The 20,261-nt window shown below is 31.3% G+C and overlaps 1 protein-coding gene across 1 annotated transcript; it reads left to right on the top strand.

The window, feature by feature from the left end:
- Nucleotides 1-9,239: 9,239 nt before the first annotated feature.
- Nucleotides 9,240-12,020, top strand: LOC109818748 (sugar transport protein 1). The gene is made up of 3 exons (XM_020384273.2): nt 9,240-10,246; nt 10,330-11,285; nt 11,451-12,020. Exons 1-3 carry the CDS (start codon nt 10,111-10,113, stop codon nt 11,895-11,897), a joined length of 1,539 nt encoding a protein of 512 aa, XP_020239862.2. The 5' UTR covers nt 9,240-10,110; the 3' UTR covers nt 11,898-12,020.
- Nucleotides 12,021-20,261: the final 8,241 nt, after the last annotated feature.

The raw sequence follows: 20,261 nt of genomic DNA, 5'->3' as shown, positions 1-20,261 counted from the left end.
AGAAAACAAAGTGTCTCACAAATGCAAAGACAAAATAAACCTATACAAGTAACTACTATATTTACAAAATTTTGAAAGGCTTTCAAAATCATCTCATTCCTGTTGGTTCTTTTAATGTATCATCTCTTAATTTCCTTAGCCTTAGCATAACACTATGTTAGCACATTAAGAAATATTGGGAACCCTAACAGATGAATACACTAGATAATGGTTCGGTAAGCCGAATTATTGTTCTTGCTTGTGATTGAATAGCTGCAGACATTCTACAATAGTTGGCAATCATGTTCATAATTGAAGTTCACTTAGATTGGAACATATCATGGATTGAGGTATTTATGAAAATTGAAGAATTAATCATTGATAGCCTACCATGATTTAGGTCCTAATTTTTGTGGTGTTTGCCTCTTCAGCTTCAAGAGATAATGAATAAATTTCTTACATGTGCTATCAAAGTGAGTACCAGGTTATATTATTTTAGTTCATGATTTTACTTTAATTGACAGGGTCAGGAAATTTATAATTGTCATGAATGTTTGATTTTTCAATTCCTGTAACTTTGAAATTGAGATTAAAATAGCTTATTTGTTTTCCAACATTGATATTCTATATATTGTGGTAATATGTATTTGTGATTCTTTTTATTAACTACATAAAAGAAATGTTACAAATTTATGATTGTACTTTTGATGTTAATCCAGCTAGCTTGGATTCAATTTCAGTCCTTAATGTGACACCCTTACTACCCCAATACATATATATTGTAATAATGTAAATAAACTAAAGAATAAAATTTTCAACGTTGGCAAAAGGGTTCACATAAAACCTTCATAATTGTTTTTCAATATCCAAAATATTTTGAAAATGAAACTTGGAAAATAAAATATAAGAGGTTACAAAATGTTTTCAAAATAATAAGCACAACTCCATATACAAATAAAATCCATGTCCTAGAAATCCTCTACCTCGATGTCACAATATCAGAGCATACTCATAATTCAACTGTTGGCATTCTAGATGTCACTCATAGCCGGATCTTTCTCGCCTAAAACATCCACAAGTTGTACGGTGACAAAAGAAAACATCTATATGGAAAGCACACAAGGAAAAACACAACATAATCCCATCATAACTCATTACTTAATGAAATATTCACCAACATTTATATATATCATAATTTGTCAATCATTCATCATCTTCACATCTCAATTCACAATTACATCAATCCATCACAATCCACACAAATCTTATAATTAACACTATGCCAAGGCCACGCCACATCTGACATAAGTGATACGTGTTAATTGCCTCACTCATCCCACACCATGCCAAGGTCACGCCATCCTTGTAGCATTACGTACCCAAGGGTCGTGCCATCCCTGGTCATTAGTGTGAGGAACCACAATCATAATCATATTCACATTCATCACAACATCTCATCTTATAGCTCAATTCCATATCACATACACACAACAGATAAGTCCAACAAAATAATGGTTCACATACCTCTCAAGCAATTCACATCTAGATCATCATTTTTTATCATATAATATAACAATAACATTTATAAATTAATATAATACTCAACTGAATCTCCAATTTAGTAGAATCTTAACTTAAACATTAAAACCCCCAATTTTTTCAAAACCTAACTCACAAGCACTTTTCTACAATTTCGTTCTCTCTCCCAGATCATGATTTTTACAAATTAATTGCATGTTCTTAATCCTTAACACATGTAAAATCTAATGGGATCATCAATTCCTCAAATAGATATAATTATAAAATTACCCATAATCCTACGGGCTTCCTCCTCTACCCAATTCCCTCATGTAACTTTTCATACAAATAATTCCCTTTCCCCCCATACTTCGATAAGTAGTAGCCGAAACTAAAATAGAGATCTCCTTGGTCTCCTCCTCTGAGTGCCCCTCGGTCTTCAGAGAGTGTAGAAGGAAAAGAAGTCAAAACTGAAAGAAATCAAAACTGAAAGGTGTGCTTTTAGGAGTGCCAGAGCGCTCTATTTATAGCCATCATGAGTGGCTGGAATGACTCGTTTCAAATCCGGAACGACTCGTTCAGGACTCTTCATCATGTGTAAAATTTCACATCCAGAACGACCCGTTCTAAAACTAGAACGACTCGTTCTAGGGTTACATTTTAAGCCATAACGATCATGTTTGGAACGGTTCGTTCCCAACTAGGGTTATAGGCATTTTTTGTGGTTTGGAACGCCCCGTTCCCATCTAAGATTTGTAGGCAATTTTAGTATTTTGGAACGGCCCGTTCTGGGCTACTAAATCACTCTTGTTTTAGTAGTTTGGAATGGCCCGTTCTAGGCTACTAAATTATCCCTATTAGGCTTTGGGCCCTCGTACAATCTATGAAAATCGGGCTATTACACTTAATGGTTCAAATTTTAAATTCTAAGGATTGTTGGAAAGAGAACACCAAAACAAAAATATAGTTGAACCGATCAAACCATTGGATTTATGCTGAAAATCAGTGACTCGGTGAACCAGTCTAGTTTCTTAAAGTTATTTTAATAATTAAAAATTTAAACAACGAACTTTGGTACTGGAGGAGACTTTTAAGATAAAAAAAAACATTAACTACTAAGTCAAAAAGCCTCAACATGTTATCATTAATAAATATATATATATATATATATATATATATATATATATATTACAAATAATAAAAACCAGTTGTGGTAGATAATATTAGCCTTGATGAAGGCCTAAAAGGAAATCTAGAAATTCAAGATCAAGATGGAGAAGATTTTATATCCTTCACGTGTGGGAAGTCTATTGTATGTTTATGTTTATGCGTTCATATATAATAGTTGGAATTATAGGTATGTATTTGAGCATATGGTTCTTGAAATTGGTTTTTTATTATATATCCATGATTCTTATGATTGTTATATTATATTAACCTAGTGAATTTCAGAGTATGAATAACTTTGTGTACTTTCTTTTTACAAATAGTTTGGAAAGTGAAAACATACAACATAGATTTGTCTTTCCTGAATTACCCTTCCTTCCCTTGGGAGAAGTCTAGCACCCAAACCCAAACTTGATTAAGCCGACAAGAGGTATTTCTTCATATGCTTGTAGACCCCTAAAATTGTCCGGGTCGGAAATAAAGCTTGAAGACTCTTGAAGACTGAAGGAAAGTCAGCCAGAAGGACTCATGGAAGGCCCTAGGAGGATTCTCTATAGGTCTAGAGGTCTTATAATAGCTCAAAATAAGGAAGTGGAGGGAATAAAGCCCAATACGGCCTCCCAAAAGTTCAGTACGGCCGTATTGAACATTTTGAACTACAATACGGCCGCACTGAACTCAATACGGCCGTATTGAAGTTTCTGAACTTCAATACAGCCGCACTGAACTCAATACGGCCGTATTGAAGTTTCTGAACTTCAATACAGCCGCACTGAACTCAATACGGCCGTATTGAAGTTTCTGAACTTCAATACAGCCGCACTGAACTCAATACGGCCGTATTGAAGTTCAAAACTTCAATACGGACCGTATTGACTCCAGGGCCCGTATTGCGCCTGTTCCCTATAAATAAGACGTCATTTGGACGTCATTACACACTTTGACACTGAGTTTTAACCCTCTTCTTGAGTATTCTGGGTTTTTTTGAGCAGTGCTCTGCCTAGAAATCACTCGGAGAGTTGATCCGACAAAGTTCTCGAGTTCTGAGCTTTTTTGCTTGAGTCTCGAACTGAGTCGAAGGGAAATCCTCCGGATTTCCATAGTTAAAATTTTCTAGGAGGGAGCGAGCGGGCTTGTAGAGCGAGGGAACGCCAAAAAGCTTCCCAGTTTTACTTGAATATAAAAGCACGCTTCAAAGGTTTCTTCTTAAGACCTTCCTTTTACTGCTTTCTGTGTGTATATTTAACTGTCATCATGTAGATAGTTAAGTTATAATTGTTTAGAATAAATAGGGGTAATTTAGTAATTTCGCACTATTATTTTTAGAAATAATCTGTCATAGGGAACCCGAAAGGGGCGCTGTGGGGTGCTAACACCTTCCCCACGCGTAACCGACTCCCTTACCCGACTCTGGTTGTCATGGCCGAAGTCGATTTTTGAATCGATTGCCTTAAACTTCTTTTTCCAATGTTTTGAGTAAAACATTGGTGGCGACTCTATGAACCCTTCCTTTTTATGAAAACCGCTAATCCATGGAGGGTCCCGCTTGGGATTAACATGGATTGGTGAGCCTTTTAATAAAATTGCTCATTTGACAAGGTCTCAGTTTGAGAATAAGTCATTCTAGCAATCCATATTTTTAAACAAATAAAAGAGTCCAACCATCCTTCGCGAATGCCGAAAGCCCGTTTCGGGCCGGTGGCGACAATGCTAAATTTTTCTTTTTGAAAAAAATTTATTGAAAAAATTATTAGTACAATAATATCTATATGATCCAATGCAAGTTTATTTATATTGTTGGGTTTAATTTAGGTATCAACAGAGTTGGTGCTTAAAATGAACAGACAAAAGCAAAGTAATAAAAATACGAAAGGCAATATATAAGGACAACATCAGTAAGTTGGTTGACAATGTTCTTCTCCACAAAAGAGTTTTCTAGGCACAAAATTTGTTGTTCAAACATATATTTTGTCACAACAATGAAGGACGTTTCCAAACGTCTCACTAAGCTCAGATTTAGTTTGTCAGTTGGACGATTTGAAAGTTTTAAGAAGTTTGTGTCTTGGGTTTTATCTACTCGAGATCACTCATATTCTTTACTTAATCTTTTTATTGACACTCGTGTACTTTTAAGCCTAAATTTGTAGACAATGTCATCAAATATGATCAGTTTCACAATGTCCAACAATTGAAAGTGAATATATTTATAGATAAATCCAACTCTAAGCCCTTCCTTTCAATCTTTCGTTGTCGGTCCTTGAAATCTCGTGATCCTAGCATTATAAAGTCTGCATCTTTCATGTTATAATACTTCAGAAATCTCTGTTCATGCCTGATGGAAGCACTTGGTGAAGAATTGATGTTCATCCAAGCTTCCATGCTTAGGACCAAAAATGCTCTTGAATAACACCTTCAAAGACACTTTGAAGCTCCACGAAGCAACTCCAATGGAGGAGAAACACTTTAGGAGGTTCGGTCACCTCTTAGAGAAGTGAAGAAACTTGATGAACCAAGCTTCTAGGAGAAGGAACTTTGAGAGAGAACCTAGGAGAAGGTTACTCACGAATTTGACTCTTGAAAATGAGAGAGAAATAGAAATCAGATTTCTTTCTCACTCAAGAGTCTTAAAAACCGTGGAGAACTCTCTCTCTAAGGTTTCTATCAAAGTTTCTTCAAACTTTGCCTTGGTTCCTCTAGCTTCTACAACAAGCTAGGAGTAACCGAACCTATTCCATTGCTTCTCCACCATTGGATAATCCTCCAAGGTGATTCCGCCACCGCAAAGGAGTTCTACCTCAAGAGCTCTTCGATCCTTTGCATGGAGACTTGGATGAACAACTTTCTTCTCCAAGTGCTTCCATCAGTTTTGGTATCAGAGCAACTCCAATGGAAAACACCTTCAAAGACACTTTGAAGCTCCACGAAGCAACTCCAATGGAGGAGAAACATCCAAGGTGATTCCGCCACCTCAAAAGAGTTCTACCTCAAGAGTTCTTCGGTCCTTTGCATGGAGACTTGGATGAACAACTTTCTTCTCCAAGTGCTTCCATCAATGCCTATACTAAAAAGTCTTTATCTTTCATAGGTTAAATTTAATTCAAGTGGCAATGAGTGTGTTAAACCCTTTTCAAACTGACATATATTAAATTCTTTGTTTCTGAGATATTTTTGTTTCCATTATGATGTACAAGTCCTCTGCATATCTAATCCAACCCTTTTTCCAGCTTAACAATAATTGAATTACGAGCTTACCAATTGTTATTTCTACTCCAATCTTACTTCTTTTACTATATATCAAGGGTTTTGTTTGGTCACCAACTCTCCTCCACATTCAATTTTCTTTTCTTGAAGAAGTAAATATAAACATTGATGGGAATGCGACAAGTCGAGATGGCAAAAGTGCAATCATCATAAAATAGCTGCAAGTTCTTGCCAATATAAAGACATTATAACATTTTCTTTGCATGCCTTTCAAATGATACCACATGTAAGTTACGTACTATGGTATATTTTTACCTTTCTTTTGTTTTATTGTTGTAACATTTATGCATTTATATGTCACATTTTTGTTTATATTATATCTTGCATCTCAAATTAAATGTCTATTTAAATATTTTTCAATTCTTTATGATTGTGTAGGATCTCTCAAATTCCCAATTCAACGAGACTTCAACCTCTGGGCCTTGTTAGATTAAAGTCATTGACAGTGAAAAAAGGCAATCATTTGCAAACATATCTAATGAGCAAATAAACAAAGTAATGTAGTACTTGCTTCAAAACTCTCCAATGGCCAGAGTCAATGTAATAAAAAATTCTTAAAATGATATTTATGCTTAACTAAGGCAATCATTTGTAAACATATCTGATTGTTCTTGGTCTTTATATTGTTATTGGTGGAATGAAAAGGAGATTGACAATCTTACTTTATTGAATGGTTGCATGTGGTTAGTGTAGTTTGATGATTGAATTTTGTTGAGAGACGTTGAATTGTTTTAAGTTAAAATTTGATATAAAAAATAAGTTATTGGATATTTGATTTTGTATATATTAATTACTAAAATTTATATTTTGCATCATATATTTCTAATTTTATATATCAAATTTCTCTTAAAGACTTATATCACTTATTTTTAACCAGTATTTTAGCATGTGCAATACATATGTTAAATATTTATTAAATTTCATTAAAATTTAAATTAAATTATATATACTAACAACTAATATATATTAAATATGAATATTTATTTTGCATGAGAGTATTTTTAAGATTTTTTTAACGAGAGTGTTTGTAAGAATTTTTTTAACATTTTATACAATTCAATTTTTACTTAACATAATTATTTATAAATTAAATACTAATAATTTAAATTAAATTATCAATGAATAAAAATAACTTTTTTTAAAATAAAAAATATTTATCATAAATTATATTTTTAATCTTTTATCTCAATTTTTATATTTATTTTGGCCTTTTATCGTTTAAAATATTCATTTTAGTCATTTATCTCCTAAATTTGGAGTTATTTGATTGAAACAATGATCATTTTTAATTTTAAGAGATAATTTTAAATCTTTTGCTAACTAATTCTAAACTTTAAATATATTTAATTAAATTTATCTAGATAAAAATTATTAAATGCAATTAAAGATCGAATTAAAAAGTATTATAAATATGATAAATGTTGCATATAAAAAAATTCAAAAAGTAACAAAATAAATCTAAAATTTTAATTTCATATTATTTTTTAATTACTCATAAGATATATTTTTCATATGATTTTGATTATCTTTATAATTATTTTAAATTCAAATGTTAATTATATTTTATACTTTTTATATAGGTGAATTTAATGAAATAATTTTTTAATTTTAAATCAGTTAACAAAAGATTCAAAATCCTCTCTCAAAGTTAAAATAATCAATGTTTCAAAAAGATTAAATAGATCCAAATTTAAGAAAAAAAAAATATTTTAAAAGATAAAGAATAAAATAAATTAAAAATATATAATAAAAAATCAAAAGTATAATTTAATAATAATTTTATTAATACCAACGATATATTTAAATATATTTATTTAGTAATAACTAATATATATTCTTTTGATACATCAACCAAGTTTATCATTTATATATCTTAAATAATTTAACAATTATACAAATTTAAAACATTTTAAAATAATTTTTTATAGGTGCAATAATACTAATAAAATAACAATTATACTAATAATATTTTTTATTTAATCATAATAAATTTATGTGCAAATTTGGATTTCATTGAAGATATATATATATAAAATCTTAATTCTAATAATACTAAATTTAGTATAGTCTCCCTTCCATCTTGTTTTCTCGCTAAATCTTAAACACATGTTTTCACAACAAAAATTAAGACATATATTAAGTAATTATAACTAATTATAAATTCAAATTATTTAGTTATAATCTAATTTTATCTTAGTAATGCTAAATCTAGTATAGTCTTATATCATGTTATTCCACTGGCTTTCAAACACATTTTTTCAAACTAAAATCTTATCTTAATCTTAATAATACTAAATTCAAGATAGTCTTTCAATATTTTTTTTATATCACTCAATCTCATACATATTTTTTAAACCAAAAATAAAGACATATATATATGTTAAGTAGTTACAACTAATTATAAATTCAAACCCCTTAATTGTAATCTTAATCTTATATCAATCTTAACAATATTGTATCTAGGATATTCCCTCATCATGTTTTCCAACCCAATCTTAGACACATTTATTAAACAAAAATTAAGATATGTCTTAAACAATTACAACCAACTATAAATTCAAATCATTTAGCTTTAAACAATATAAATTCATGAAGAAATTATTCATTAGAAATAATTTAGCTATAAATATTATAAATTTACAATTCTTGAATAATTGACATATTAAAGTCATTCACAAAAATTAAGGAACATATTAAGTAATCATAACAAATGATAAATCCATATCATTTAGTCATAAATTTTATAAAGTCATGTATGTTGCAGTATTTTTTTCCAAACAAAACTTGCAAATAATTGCTATTCATCCTCTTAATCATTTTTCTTGTTATCTTTTTCAATTTCACTACTTCACTATCTATTTTGTTCAAATGACATCTTCAATATGTTTAACATGTAATATTTTGAACATATTAAATATTATTATTTAAGTTGGTATTATTTTAATTTATTTAACTTTCTTATCAAAAATCATCTAACTTTATTATCTAAAAGATGAAAAAGAATTATATAAGTCTAAGGTGACGTGGAAGTATTTTTTAAAATCATCAACAAAGCGTGCATTTCCACCGTAACCTCTTCTCACTATCCATAAACACAGAAACCTAAAATCTTTAATCTACACATATATTTAATCTACACATTTTTTAAAACAAAAATCTTAATTCTAATAATGCTAAATTCTGTATAGTCTCCCTTCTATCTTATTTTCTTGCTCAATCTTAACCACATTTTTTTAAAAACAAAAATTAAGATATATGTCAAGTAATAATAATCCATTATAAACTCAAATTATTTAGTTGTAATCTTAATTTTATATTAGAAATACTAAATCTAGGATAATCTTATATCATGTTATCCCAATCACTGTCAAACACATTTTTTTAAACAAAAATTTTATCTTAATCTTAATAATATTAAATTCAAGATAGTCTTTCAATATTCTTTTATACCACTCAATATCATATATATTCTTTTAAACCCTAAACCCTAAACCACAAATAAAGACATACGTTAAGTAATTATAACTAATTATAAATTCAAATAATTTAGTTGTAATCTTAATTATATATTAATCATAATAATTTTACATCTAAGATATTCCTTCATCCTCTTTTCCCGCCCAATCCTAAACACATTTTATCAAATAAAAATTAAGACATGTCTTAAATCATTACAATTAATTATAAATTCAAATCATTTAGCTTTAAACAATATAAATTCATAAAAGAAATAATTTAGCTATAAACATTATAAATTTACGATTTTTGAATAATCATCTAACTTTATTATCTAAAAGATGAAAAAGAATTATATAAGTCTAAGGTGATGTGGAAGTATTTTTTAAAATCATCAACAAAGGGTGCATTTCCACCCTAACCTCTTCTAACACTATCCATAAACACAGAAACCTAAAATCTTTAAATTAGTTATAAGATATATAATTTATTCTAAATTCTGTAATCTAATAAAGATATGAAATAATTTAAGGATAGATCCACTCAACGGTATTAAAAATCTTTAATCTTAGTGTTGATAATAATAATTAATTGATAAAATTTATTTGTTATTATCTTTGTAATTGCTTATATATATATTTGAAGGTGGAAGGGTTCTTGTGCACTCACTCAGTCTTGTCTCCCTCAATTACTACTCACACTTTTGTACTCATTGAATCCGATAGCAAAATGGCAGGAGGCGTGATAGTTGGAGGCAATGCCTCTGGAAAAGATTACCCTGGAAAGCTTACTTTCAGGGTCTTCATGACTTGTTTGGTGGCTGCATTTGGAGGGCTAATTTTTGGCTACGATCTCGGCATCTCGGGTTTGTATTTTCATACATTGATTATAATGCATTTTGTGTTTATAATTAAGTAGGATGATTAATAATTTGTTGAGTACTGACAGGTGGAGTTACGTCAATGGATCCATTCTTGAAGAAGTTTTTCCCAGATGTGTATGAAAAGGAGCACAACATAACGGCGTCGGTGAACCAGTACTGCAAATTCGATAGCCAAGTGTTAACATTATTTACTTCGTCTCTGTACTTGGCTGCTCTGGTGTCATCAATCGGGGCATCCACGGTAACTCGTGTCTTTGGAAGAAGACTCACCATGATTTGTGGTGGTGTGCTTTTCTTGGGCGGTGCTGGATTGAATGCATTCGCCCAACATGTGTGGATGCTTATCGTTGGTCGCTTGCTTCTCGGTTGCGGAATCGGATGCTCCAATCAGTCTGTGCCAATTTACGTGTCTGAGGTTGCTCCCTACAAGTACAGAGGAGCTCTTAACATGATGTTCCAGTTGTTGATCACCATAGGCTTATTTGTGGCCAATGTTCTCAACTATCTTTTCTCCAACATGGACAATGGACAAGGTTGGCGCTACAGTTTGGGTTTTGCTGCGGTTCCTGCCATAATGATTATTTTGGGTGCAATCTTTCTCCCCGACACACCCAGTTCCTTGATTGAGCGTGGCAAAGAGGAGGAAGCAAAGAAAGAGTTGATAAAAATTCGTGGCACTAGTGACGTTGAGGAGGAGTTTAAGGATTTGGTTGCAGCGAGTGAATCATCGAAAGCTGTGAAACACCCTTGGGCTTCTTTGCTGACCAGGCACTACAGGCCTCATCTCACCATGGCCATTGCCATTCCAGCCTTTCAGCAACTCACTGGCATGAATGTCATAACATTCTACGCTCCTGTTTTGTTCAAAACCATTGGATTCGGTGCCAATGCTTCTCTCATGTCTGCTATGATCACTGGAGCTTGTAACGCTGTTGCCACTCTTGTTTCCATTGCTTCGGTTGACAAGTTTGGTAGACGTACTCTTTTCTTACTTGGCGGTGCTCAAATGTTCGTTTGTCAGGTACGTCCATGTCCATGTCCATGCATTTTTTGCTTTTTTAAATACTTGAACACTACATCCACTAGGCCATTCCATCTTAATTCACTTATCTCTTTCTTTACATTAATTAATTAATGTGTACATAATTTTACTAATAAAATATGTTTTGGCTATTTATATATGCAGATGTTGATTACAGTGGCAATTGCATATAAGTTCGGAATAAATGGAAACCCTGGTGTGTTGCCAACATGGTATGCCATAGCAGTGGTGGTAGCTATATGCGTATATGTGGCAGGATTTGCATGGTCTTGGGGTCCTCTAGGATGGTTGGTACCCAGTGAGATTTTCCCTCTCGAAGTTCGATCTGCTGCTCAGAGTATCAATGTTTCCACCAACATGATCTTCACTTTCGCCATTGCTCAAATTTTCACCGCCATGCTGTGTCACATGAAGTTCGGATTGTTCATTTTCTTCGGTGTTTTTGTCGTGGTCATGAATATCTTCATCTACAAGCTTCTGCCAGAAACTAAAGGTGTCCCCATAGAAGAAATGCACTGTGTGTGGCAACAACACCCTTATTGGAAAAACTTTGTGAAACCCGCTGAGAAGCAAGCTGACACCGAATGTTAAGATGCAACTTTCTATTGTTTTTTTATTAGTCACATTGTATTTACATGTATTGCCGGTAGTAGTTTCTTAGAGTTATCATTAGGAACAATATATCACATTTTGTAACTTAATGACAGTTGTCTAGATTGATGTTCTAAATATTCTTTTAAATAAGTATTTTAATACATCTAATATTTACCAGATTTATTTTTTTACCAACATATTCAATAGGTTTATGCTTTGAATTACTTGAATTTTTTTTTTTATTTATAACATCGTCGAATAAAATAAATATTTTACAAATTAAAGTATTATTTAATTAATCATTTCAAATTTCAAATGTTAATGAATGTCATTATCTATATTAAGATCAATACATATATTAAACTAATTATTGTATACATTAATTTATAAATTTTCTACAATCAATTTTTTCTGTTATAAATTAAAACTATCAATAACTTAGAATTATAAAAATACACTTTAACGCATTAAACTAATAAATTCATAATTATTTTTTTATTATACCAATACTATTTTATATATTAAAGAAATTCATTGGTATAGTAACTATGTGTTAGACTTAAATGGAAAAGAGTGGGATCAATTTTCAGGTTTTTATATTTGGTTATAGACTTACAAATATTTCCTATTTTATTTCAAACAATTATGAAAATGTATGAGAATTTTTTATTTTAATTAAAGAAGGATTTCAATTATGTTAATTTTTTTATTTTGAAATGTGAAATGACAAATTAGTTCAATTTTTTTAAACTATTTTTAAATTAAAAATATTTTTTTTATTAATTTTGAAACATTTGAAGTTTATTAGTACTGTTTTTATAATTTAGCGTATAAAAATAACTAAACTAATACAAACTATTGAAATCGAATATTACAAAATATTACCGAAAAAAAATGTTTCAAAAGATAATATACTATTTAATCATTAATATATAGTCGATTTGTATTTCCTAGTACTATGTAATACTTATAAGTATTGCATTATTTTATACTTATACGAATGAAATATACTAACTATTTCTCTAACATAGTCGTGCAATATTAACTAATCGTATAAATTTTTTTACCAACATATTCAATAGGTTTATGCATTGAATTACTCGAATTTTCTTTTTATTTATAACATCGTCGAATAAATTTTCAGTCATTTGGATATGTCAAATTTTATAATGCATAAAATAAATGTTTTACAAATTAAAGTATTATTTAATTTATCTTTTCGAATTTCAAATCTTAATTAATGTCATTATCTATAATATAATAAGACCAATAAATATATTAAACTAATTATTGTATACATTTATGTAATCTCTACAATCAACTTTTTCTGTTATAAATTAAAACTAATAATAACTTACAATTATAAAAATACATTTAAACACATTAAACTAATAAATTCATAATTATTTTTTATTATACCATACTATTTTGTATATTAAAGAAATTCATTGGTATAGTCTGTGTCATTCATGTAATTGAGTGTTATGTCACCGTAAATGTCAACAAAATTGTTATTTTTTTTTTTTAAATATTGATTGAGAGACTTAAAGTTGTTATATTTAAAAGAAAAAATTGATAGAGACCCAAATTCCACAATTAAATATCTTACAATTGAACCAACATCTGTCAGTAGTCTATTGCAATTTTAATGCAATGCATAAAATATCACATGTACGGACCAAATAGTCTTATATTTTTGTCTTGTGAGATGCAATAATTGTTAAGGAAAATGATTGATAGTTTGAGGTAAATTATAAAATATTAAATTAAATAATTATTTTATAATAAATTTATTAAAAAATATTAATATTTTAAATTTCGGACAATCATTCGGCCAAATTTTTCGGAGGCTCTAGCTTTACTCAATTGTTAATTGTCTCTATCTTTTACGGTAACTTTATTCTAATTTTTACAGGTTTATAACCATAATAAAAAATAATATTAATGAATTTTAAAATGGTTATATACTCATAAAAATTAAATTAAAAAAATAACATATATAGAGATTAAATCAAAGCCATAGAGATATTTAGACCTGTTATTTTCTTTCACACGACAAAGCAGATCAAATCAACACATGGCATGCCAATAACTTGCAACAGGGAAAATCAAATCATGAACCAAAAGAAAAATTGCCACGTTGATGCAATTATGAAAAAACAAACATAAAAAATTGTTCTATAGGTCACATCCTTAAATATAATGAATTATCTGGCCCCACAAGAATTATGTTCACACCGCACGATTTGATATACTCTACGCTTCACTTAGCAATGAATCAATGATAGCTTCGAAGAAAATACCTTTTTACCCCTATCCTTGGTTCCTTTGAGTACACTACGCTTTTAATTTGTGTAAATATGAAAATTTTAATCCTCTTTTATTTTTATTTTGATTTTCATAAATTTTTTTATTTTTAAATAATTCCTATTATGAACTATTAATGACACACAATTATGTAACCTTACATGTTATATGAAAATAATCGCTAGGTAGTATGATTAAATAATACCCCATTATTATTAAGTAGTGGAGAAAATTATTGTTATAAAAATTGAAGTTTAAAACGATTAAAAGAAAATAATTTTTGTTCTAGTAGATTTAAAAAAGTGTTGTAAATAAAAATATTTTAAGAGATTTGATATTATTTTAGGATATTTGATATGATTTTGTCTTATTTCTTTTATTTTTATTTATTTTCATAATTATTTATTTCAGAGACAAATGTATCTATACAACAGGGGAAGAGAAGAATATAATTAGTATGAAACAAATTAATAAAAACTCTCTCTTTCAACTTGGTATCAAAGTTCCTGATCTTGGGAGCTCTATTTCTACTATCCTAAATAAAATTATAAAAAAAAGATGAGACACTATCATTTTCATTGGCATTGTTGACATCGTTGCCATTGTCACTGTCATTGTCACCATTATTGTTGGAGACAACTATGGGCCAAAAAGAAGTGACTATCTCCAACGATCACAACACTATGAGTCGCACAGTCAAAAACCTCCTCACACACTGCCATAGTTTGTCTCATTTTCCTAGCTCGTGTAGGCCACATGCCTATCTCTGATGACACTCACTCGCTGGCGACCATCCAGAAAGGTTCGCCAGTGACTCCCCAGCCCATTTCAAGGGGTAGTGTCATTTAGATTCTTTCAAATTATTGTAGATTTGAGTTCTTTGTCTCTCTCCTATTGCTTATTCTACTTAGTTCATCCATGGGTGACAAAAAAAACCTCCATTTAGGTCTTAATAACTTACCCAATGTGTTGGGACCATACAGACTTGACGGTTAAAACTATCTCCAGTGGGCTCAATACATTCGGAGAATTCTTAAAGGTCGATCAAAATTAAGTCATATTGAGGGAGAGTCTAGCTCCAAATGATCCAACATTTTAAGCATGGGATAATGAAGACTCTTTTATCGTGACTTGGATGTGGCATTCTATGGTACCAAAAATCAGTTGAAACTATATGTTTTACCCCAATGCAAAGAATATGTGGGAGGATCTATGTGAATTGTTCTCCTTAAAGAAGGATTTTGTTGCCTATTACAACATTCAAAGCAAAATTTTTAATACAAAACAAGGGGCTCTATCTATCTTAGAGTATCATGGGATCCTTAATGGATTGTGGATCAAGTTGGACCAGTATCAAAGCTCAAAGACATGTAAGGTTGATGCCACAACTAAAGTAAAGGTTATAGAGAGGGAGAATTTTCAAACTCCTCGATGGTCTAAATCTAGAATACGATCCTATCTATATACAAATCTTAGGGAAGGAAAAATTTTCCTCTCTATTTGAAGTATTTTATATTGTACAAGGTGAAAAGACTCGGAGAGCAGTCATGCATAACGAGGGAAGCTCCAACATAGGTTCAACTATGACAACAAGAAAAGGATCCTACAAAAGGTCAACTTTTGGAGGAAAACCTAACAAAAGGAAATCATGGAGAATATTGTCAATACTGCAAAAGGCCGGGACATTCCAAAAAGACATGATTCAAACATCATGGGAGAGAGAAAGTTCTTGAATGCATGGAAAACAAAGGAGCTACACAAAAATGGGTCAATCATACAACTTCAGAGCCTAAAGTGACAAATCCATCAACTCAATCTCAACTGAATTAGGATATTAGAGCATGTAAAGAAGAGATTGATCATCTGAGAATGATGATTGAATAAATGAGTAACCATCTAGCTTATGTACACTATCCATGAAGGGTAAGAGTTCTTTTAATACTTTTGGCTTTGTGTCTTAGGGAATTTGGATTCTTGATTCTGGAGCAACAAAATCACCATGACTCCCTTTACTTCACTCTTTTCCTCATATTCCAAAAAAAACGTCAAACAATTCATTACAATTGCTAATGAAGATAATGTGCCTATTATTGGATCTGGTAGCATTCAAGTTGAGCCCTTTATTATTTTGAATAATATCTTACATGTCCTAAAATTGGCTAACAGCCTTAGTTCCATACTTAAATTTTTTAGTAACATTTTATCACTTTTATTGTTCTTTTTAGGACTTAACCACAGGGAAGACGATTTTAATTGTTAAAGAACAAGGTGGGTTATACTCCCTAAAGCAAGAAAGGAACGATGACAAGAATAAGGAATCAATCTCAAGCCACCATGTTAAGACTGACACTTAGGCCACTTCTCAAATATGGTTTTAACATAGGAAACTTGGACATCCTCCTATTAGTCTTATTAAATCCCTATTTCCACATTTATTTACAAAAATTTCTATTGAATCATTCAATTATGATGCTTGTCAGTTCTCTAAACACCATTGTTCTTCTTTTTCAATTAGTGGTAATAAGAGCTCTTTCCCATTTGATTTAGTTCATTCTAATGTGTGGGGACTCGTTGTGGAATCTATTTTTGTGCTAAATGGTTTGTAACATTTATTGTTGATTGTACATGGGTAACATGGACATACCTAATGAAAAACAAATATAAGGTTGGTCAAATATTTATCAACTTCTTCCATCTTGTTAAAAATTAGTTTGGTAAGTCTATAAAAAGAATAAGATCTGGTAATGGAACAAAATATAAGAATCATGATTTGTCTAAATTTATCACTAATGATGATATTGTACATGAACTTACATGTGTTAATAGCCCTCAACAAAAAGGGGTTGTAGAAAGGAAAATCATCATCTCCTAAAAGTTACCAGAGTTTTACTCTTCCAAATATTTGTTCCTAATACTTTCTGGGGAGAAGTTGTCTTAACCTCTACCTGTTAGAAAAGAATGGCACAATCCAAGAGGGGAGGTGAATTGGATTCTATGACCCTTTAAAAAATTATCAGAGTATTTAATATCTTTATTTCACTTTAAACTTTTCTAAGACTGAATTTTCAAATGAAGCTTTTCTAAAGACTTGTTATGAAAATATGAATGCAATATGCTCACTTGATTACAACATAATGAGGTTCAACAATAATGCTCTAATTCAGATTTAAACCAACAAAATTCACATACACTTGTTAATCAAGTTTTATCTTCTTTAAAGTTTAACCAAGAAATTACACAATGTAAAAGATAAGGTAGAAGAAGATTGCACAAGTCTTTTATACTGGTTCAGCCACTCCACATGTGACCTACATCCAGTCCTTAATCAACACCTGATTAAGATTTGTTCCACTATCTTTAAGCAAGAAGGTTTACAAGCACACACACATGCATATACTTCAACACTAAAAGATAACCACTTTCTTGACCCCAAGAAAGCACCCCTTGTAGAAACCCACTACAAGAAACTTTACCACTTGAGAAACCTCTCTCAAGATTTACAAGTATTCACAAAAAAAAAAACAAAGGAACGAATTCACCTGGAATTCTTGAACAAATCTTTATCTTCCCCTTTCAAGAATATGATGATGATGATCTTCTCACAAGCTTTTCACAAACGTTTTCACTCTTGGATTTCACAAAGAAAACTCTCCAAGATGTCACAAAGACTCCACAAAACGTTTTTCACAAATTGATTATCAGTTCTAACTCTTGTCTGAAGTTTCTCAAAGTTCAAACTATTTATAAAAGTTTCAGACCCAGATAATCGATTATTTTAAAGAATAATCGATTATTTTGTTCTTCAGGTTTTCTGGAAACCAACCAAGAACAATATAATCGATTATTTAGCTGGATAATCGATTATTCCAGAGGGTTGTTTCTGGGATAATCGATTATTTTGGCAAATAATCGATTATTACCGCAAGGCATTCTACTCAGCCTATTTGCTGAAATAATCGATTATATTTAGCAATAATTGATTATTTTGAGTTAGTACTTAAAACTTCATTTTAAGTTTCAAAATAACTTTTCAATGTTTTAACTCATCATCATATACTCTCTACTTAGTTTAGATATAGATTTGATCATGCACAAAGCATACACAACATAAAAACTCAATCAAAACAATTTATAAACTTTATACTTTATTACATAGCACTATTACATAACATTCTCTTGACTCTTCTTTGACTCTTCTTTGACTTTGTCTTTGTGCTTCCAAGTTGTTGTTGTACACTTGTGTTGTGATCATCAAAACTCACTAAGCTCAACAATCTCCCCCTTTTTGATGATGACAACCCATGATTCATATTATATCAATCCAATGCTAATGATATTGTGCTTCAAGGCTTCTTAGCCATTGTGCCCTTTAATTCCAACATATAAAACCTGTATAAAACCTGCACAATACACACACAAGCACAATACCTACAAAAACAACAACTATACACACAACCTTTTAACCTTTTCTCCCCCTTTGGCATTATCAAAAACAAAGTAAGCCAAGTTTGACAATTATAAGCCATGTACAGAGTATGTCCAGCAATAACCAAGTAAAAAAAACTTTGGTTCAGCAATTCAAATTGAATCATTTGTACACCAATTCAGAACAAGTCAAGCCAAGAAACACATTACCATAATATAAACAAACAGAGCATTCCAATCAACAAAATCAAAACTAAAAATATTACCACACATGCTCACAAAAACAGAGCATTTCAACACCAGCATTCCAAATCACACTTTGAAATCACAATCAAGCCATCATAACAGCAAAATAAACTCCAAATTCATCAAAATTTAATTGTTCAACAAAAAAAATTAAAATTGTTCAGAAATTAGAAACCTTACAACCAAATCGAAATTAATTGTTTCAAACCAGAATTTAAAATCCTAATTAAAACTAAACAAAACAAAGATCAATCTTCATCCTCCGGTATGCCAAGTTGAGTCTTGATCAGCCTCACTTCATAGTCCAGATCATCAAATTTGTCAAGAATACCGAAAAACAAAGACTCATGTCTTCTCGACATTTCCATCACTGCATCCATCTTGTTGATCATTATTTGCTCAAACGGTGAAAATGGTTTTGGTTCCGCTTCAGACTCTCTGCTTGGTTCAGATTCCACCTGTGGTGGCTGATCCTCATCTTGTGAAGGAACACCGTCTTCATCAGTTGCCGGCTCCGGGGTAGGGGGTACATCTCCTTTGAACACCCATTTGTCTTCTTGTTTAAGCATCCCCATGTGATGCAAAGAAGACTTCTCTATCTTGTTCGAAGCATGCAAAATTATTTTTCTTTCCCCAGATAAATCAACACCAGCAAGCTCAAAAATCTTGGACAATAACAAAGCATACGGGATCGGACCATCTTCCTTTCGCCTTGCTTTCCATATACAGTCATTTACGACCGATACCCAATCGATCTTGATTTTCTTCTTGATAACATGCATCAACAGAATGTCATCCCTTGACATTTGAGCATGATTGTGCAACCTAGGTTTCAACATTCAAGCAATAATAAAAGAAATTAAACGAGAGTTCTTTTTCATACCTCCCGCCAAGAATTTCTCGTAGTTGGTGTTCAACGGGTTCCTTTGACAGTCCCGGAATGTAATCATTTCTTCAAAATCCTCAAAATTGAAGGGTTAGGGTTTCTCTTGTCCAGTACTGATCAAACCCGCAGCCGCCTTTAAAGTCGGCCCGTCCAACCGAATCAGCTTTCCTTTCACCACCGATTGCATGATTCCTTCATTACTCGAGGCAAAACAGAGAAATAACCTGATTAACTCAGGATAGTAGGGACCTTCCATTTCCAAAAACCCCTTCAGCTGCTGGTGCTCCAGAAGGGTTGGAAAACTAAAACCCTCATTCTTAAACCAATCAAGTTTAAGAGTCTTTGGAGGAATGATTCTCCGTCCGGCGTACCACTCAAAATAGTACTCTTGAGCTTTCTCATCAGCAAACCACTTAGTTATCAGCTGCCCAGAGGGTAGAGGACGCTTTCTCCCCCTCACTTCAAGCTTCTTTGGTCTTTTGGATGAAGAAGCCATG

Source organism: Cajanus cajan, chromosome 1 (assembly GCF_000230855.2).
Source record: "Cajanus cajan strain Asha chromosome 1, NIPB_CcT2T_4, whole genome shotgun sequence".
Lineage (NCBI taxonomy): Eukaryota > Viridiplantae > Streptophyta > Magnoliopsida > Fabales > Fabaceae > Cajanus > Cajanus cajan.
Note: the sequence above shows the minus strand (reverse complement) of the source record. Positions and strands in the feature narration are given on the sequence as shown.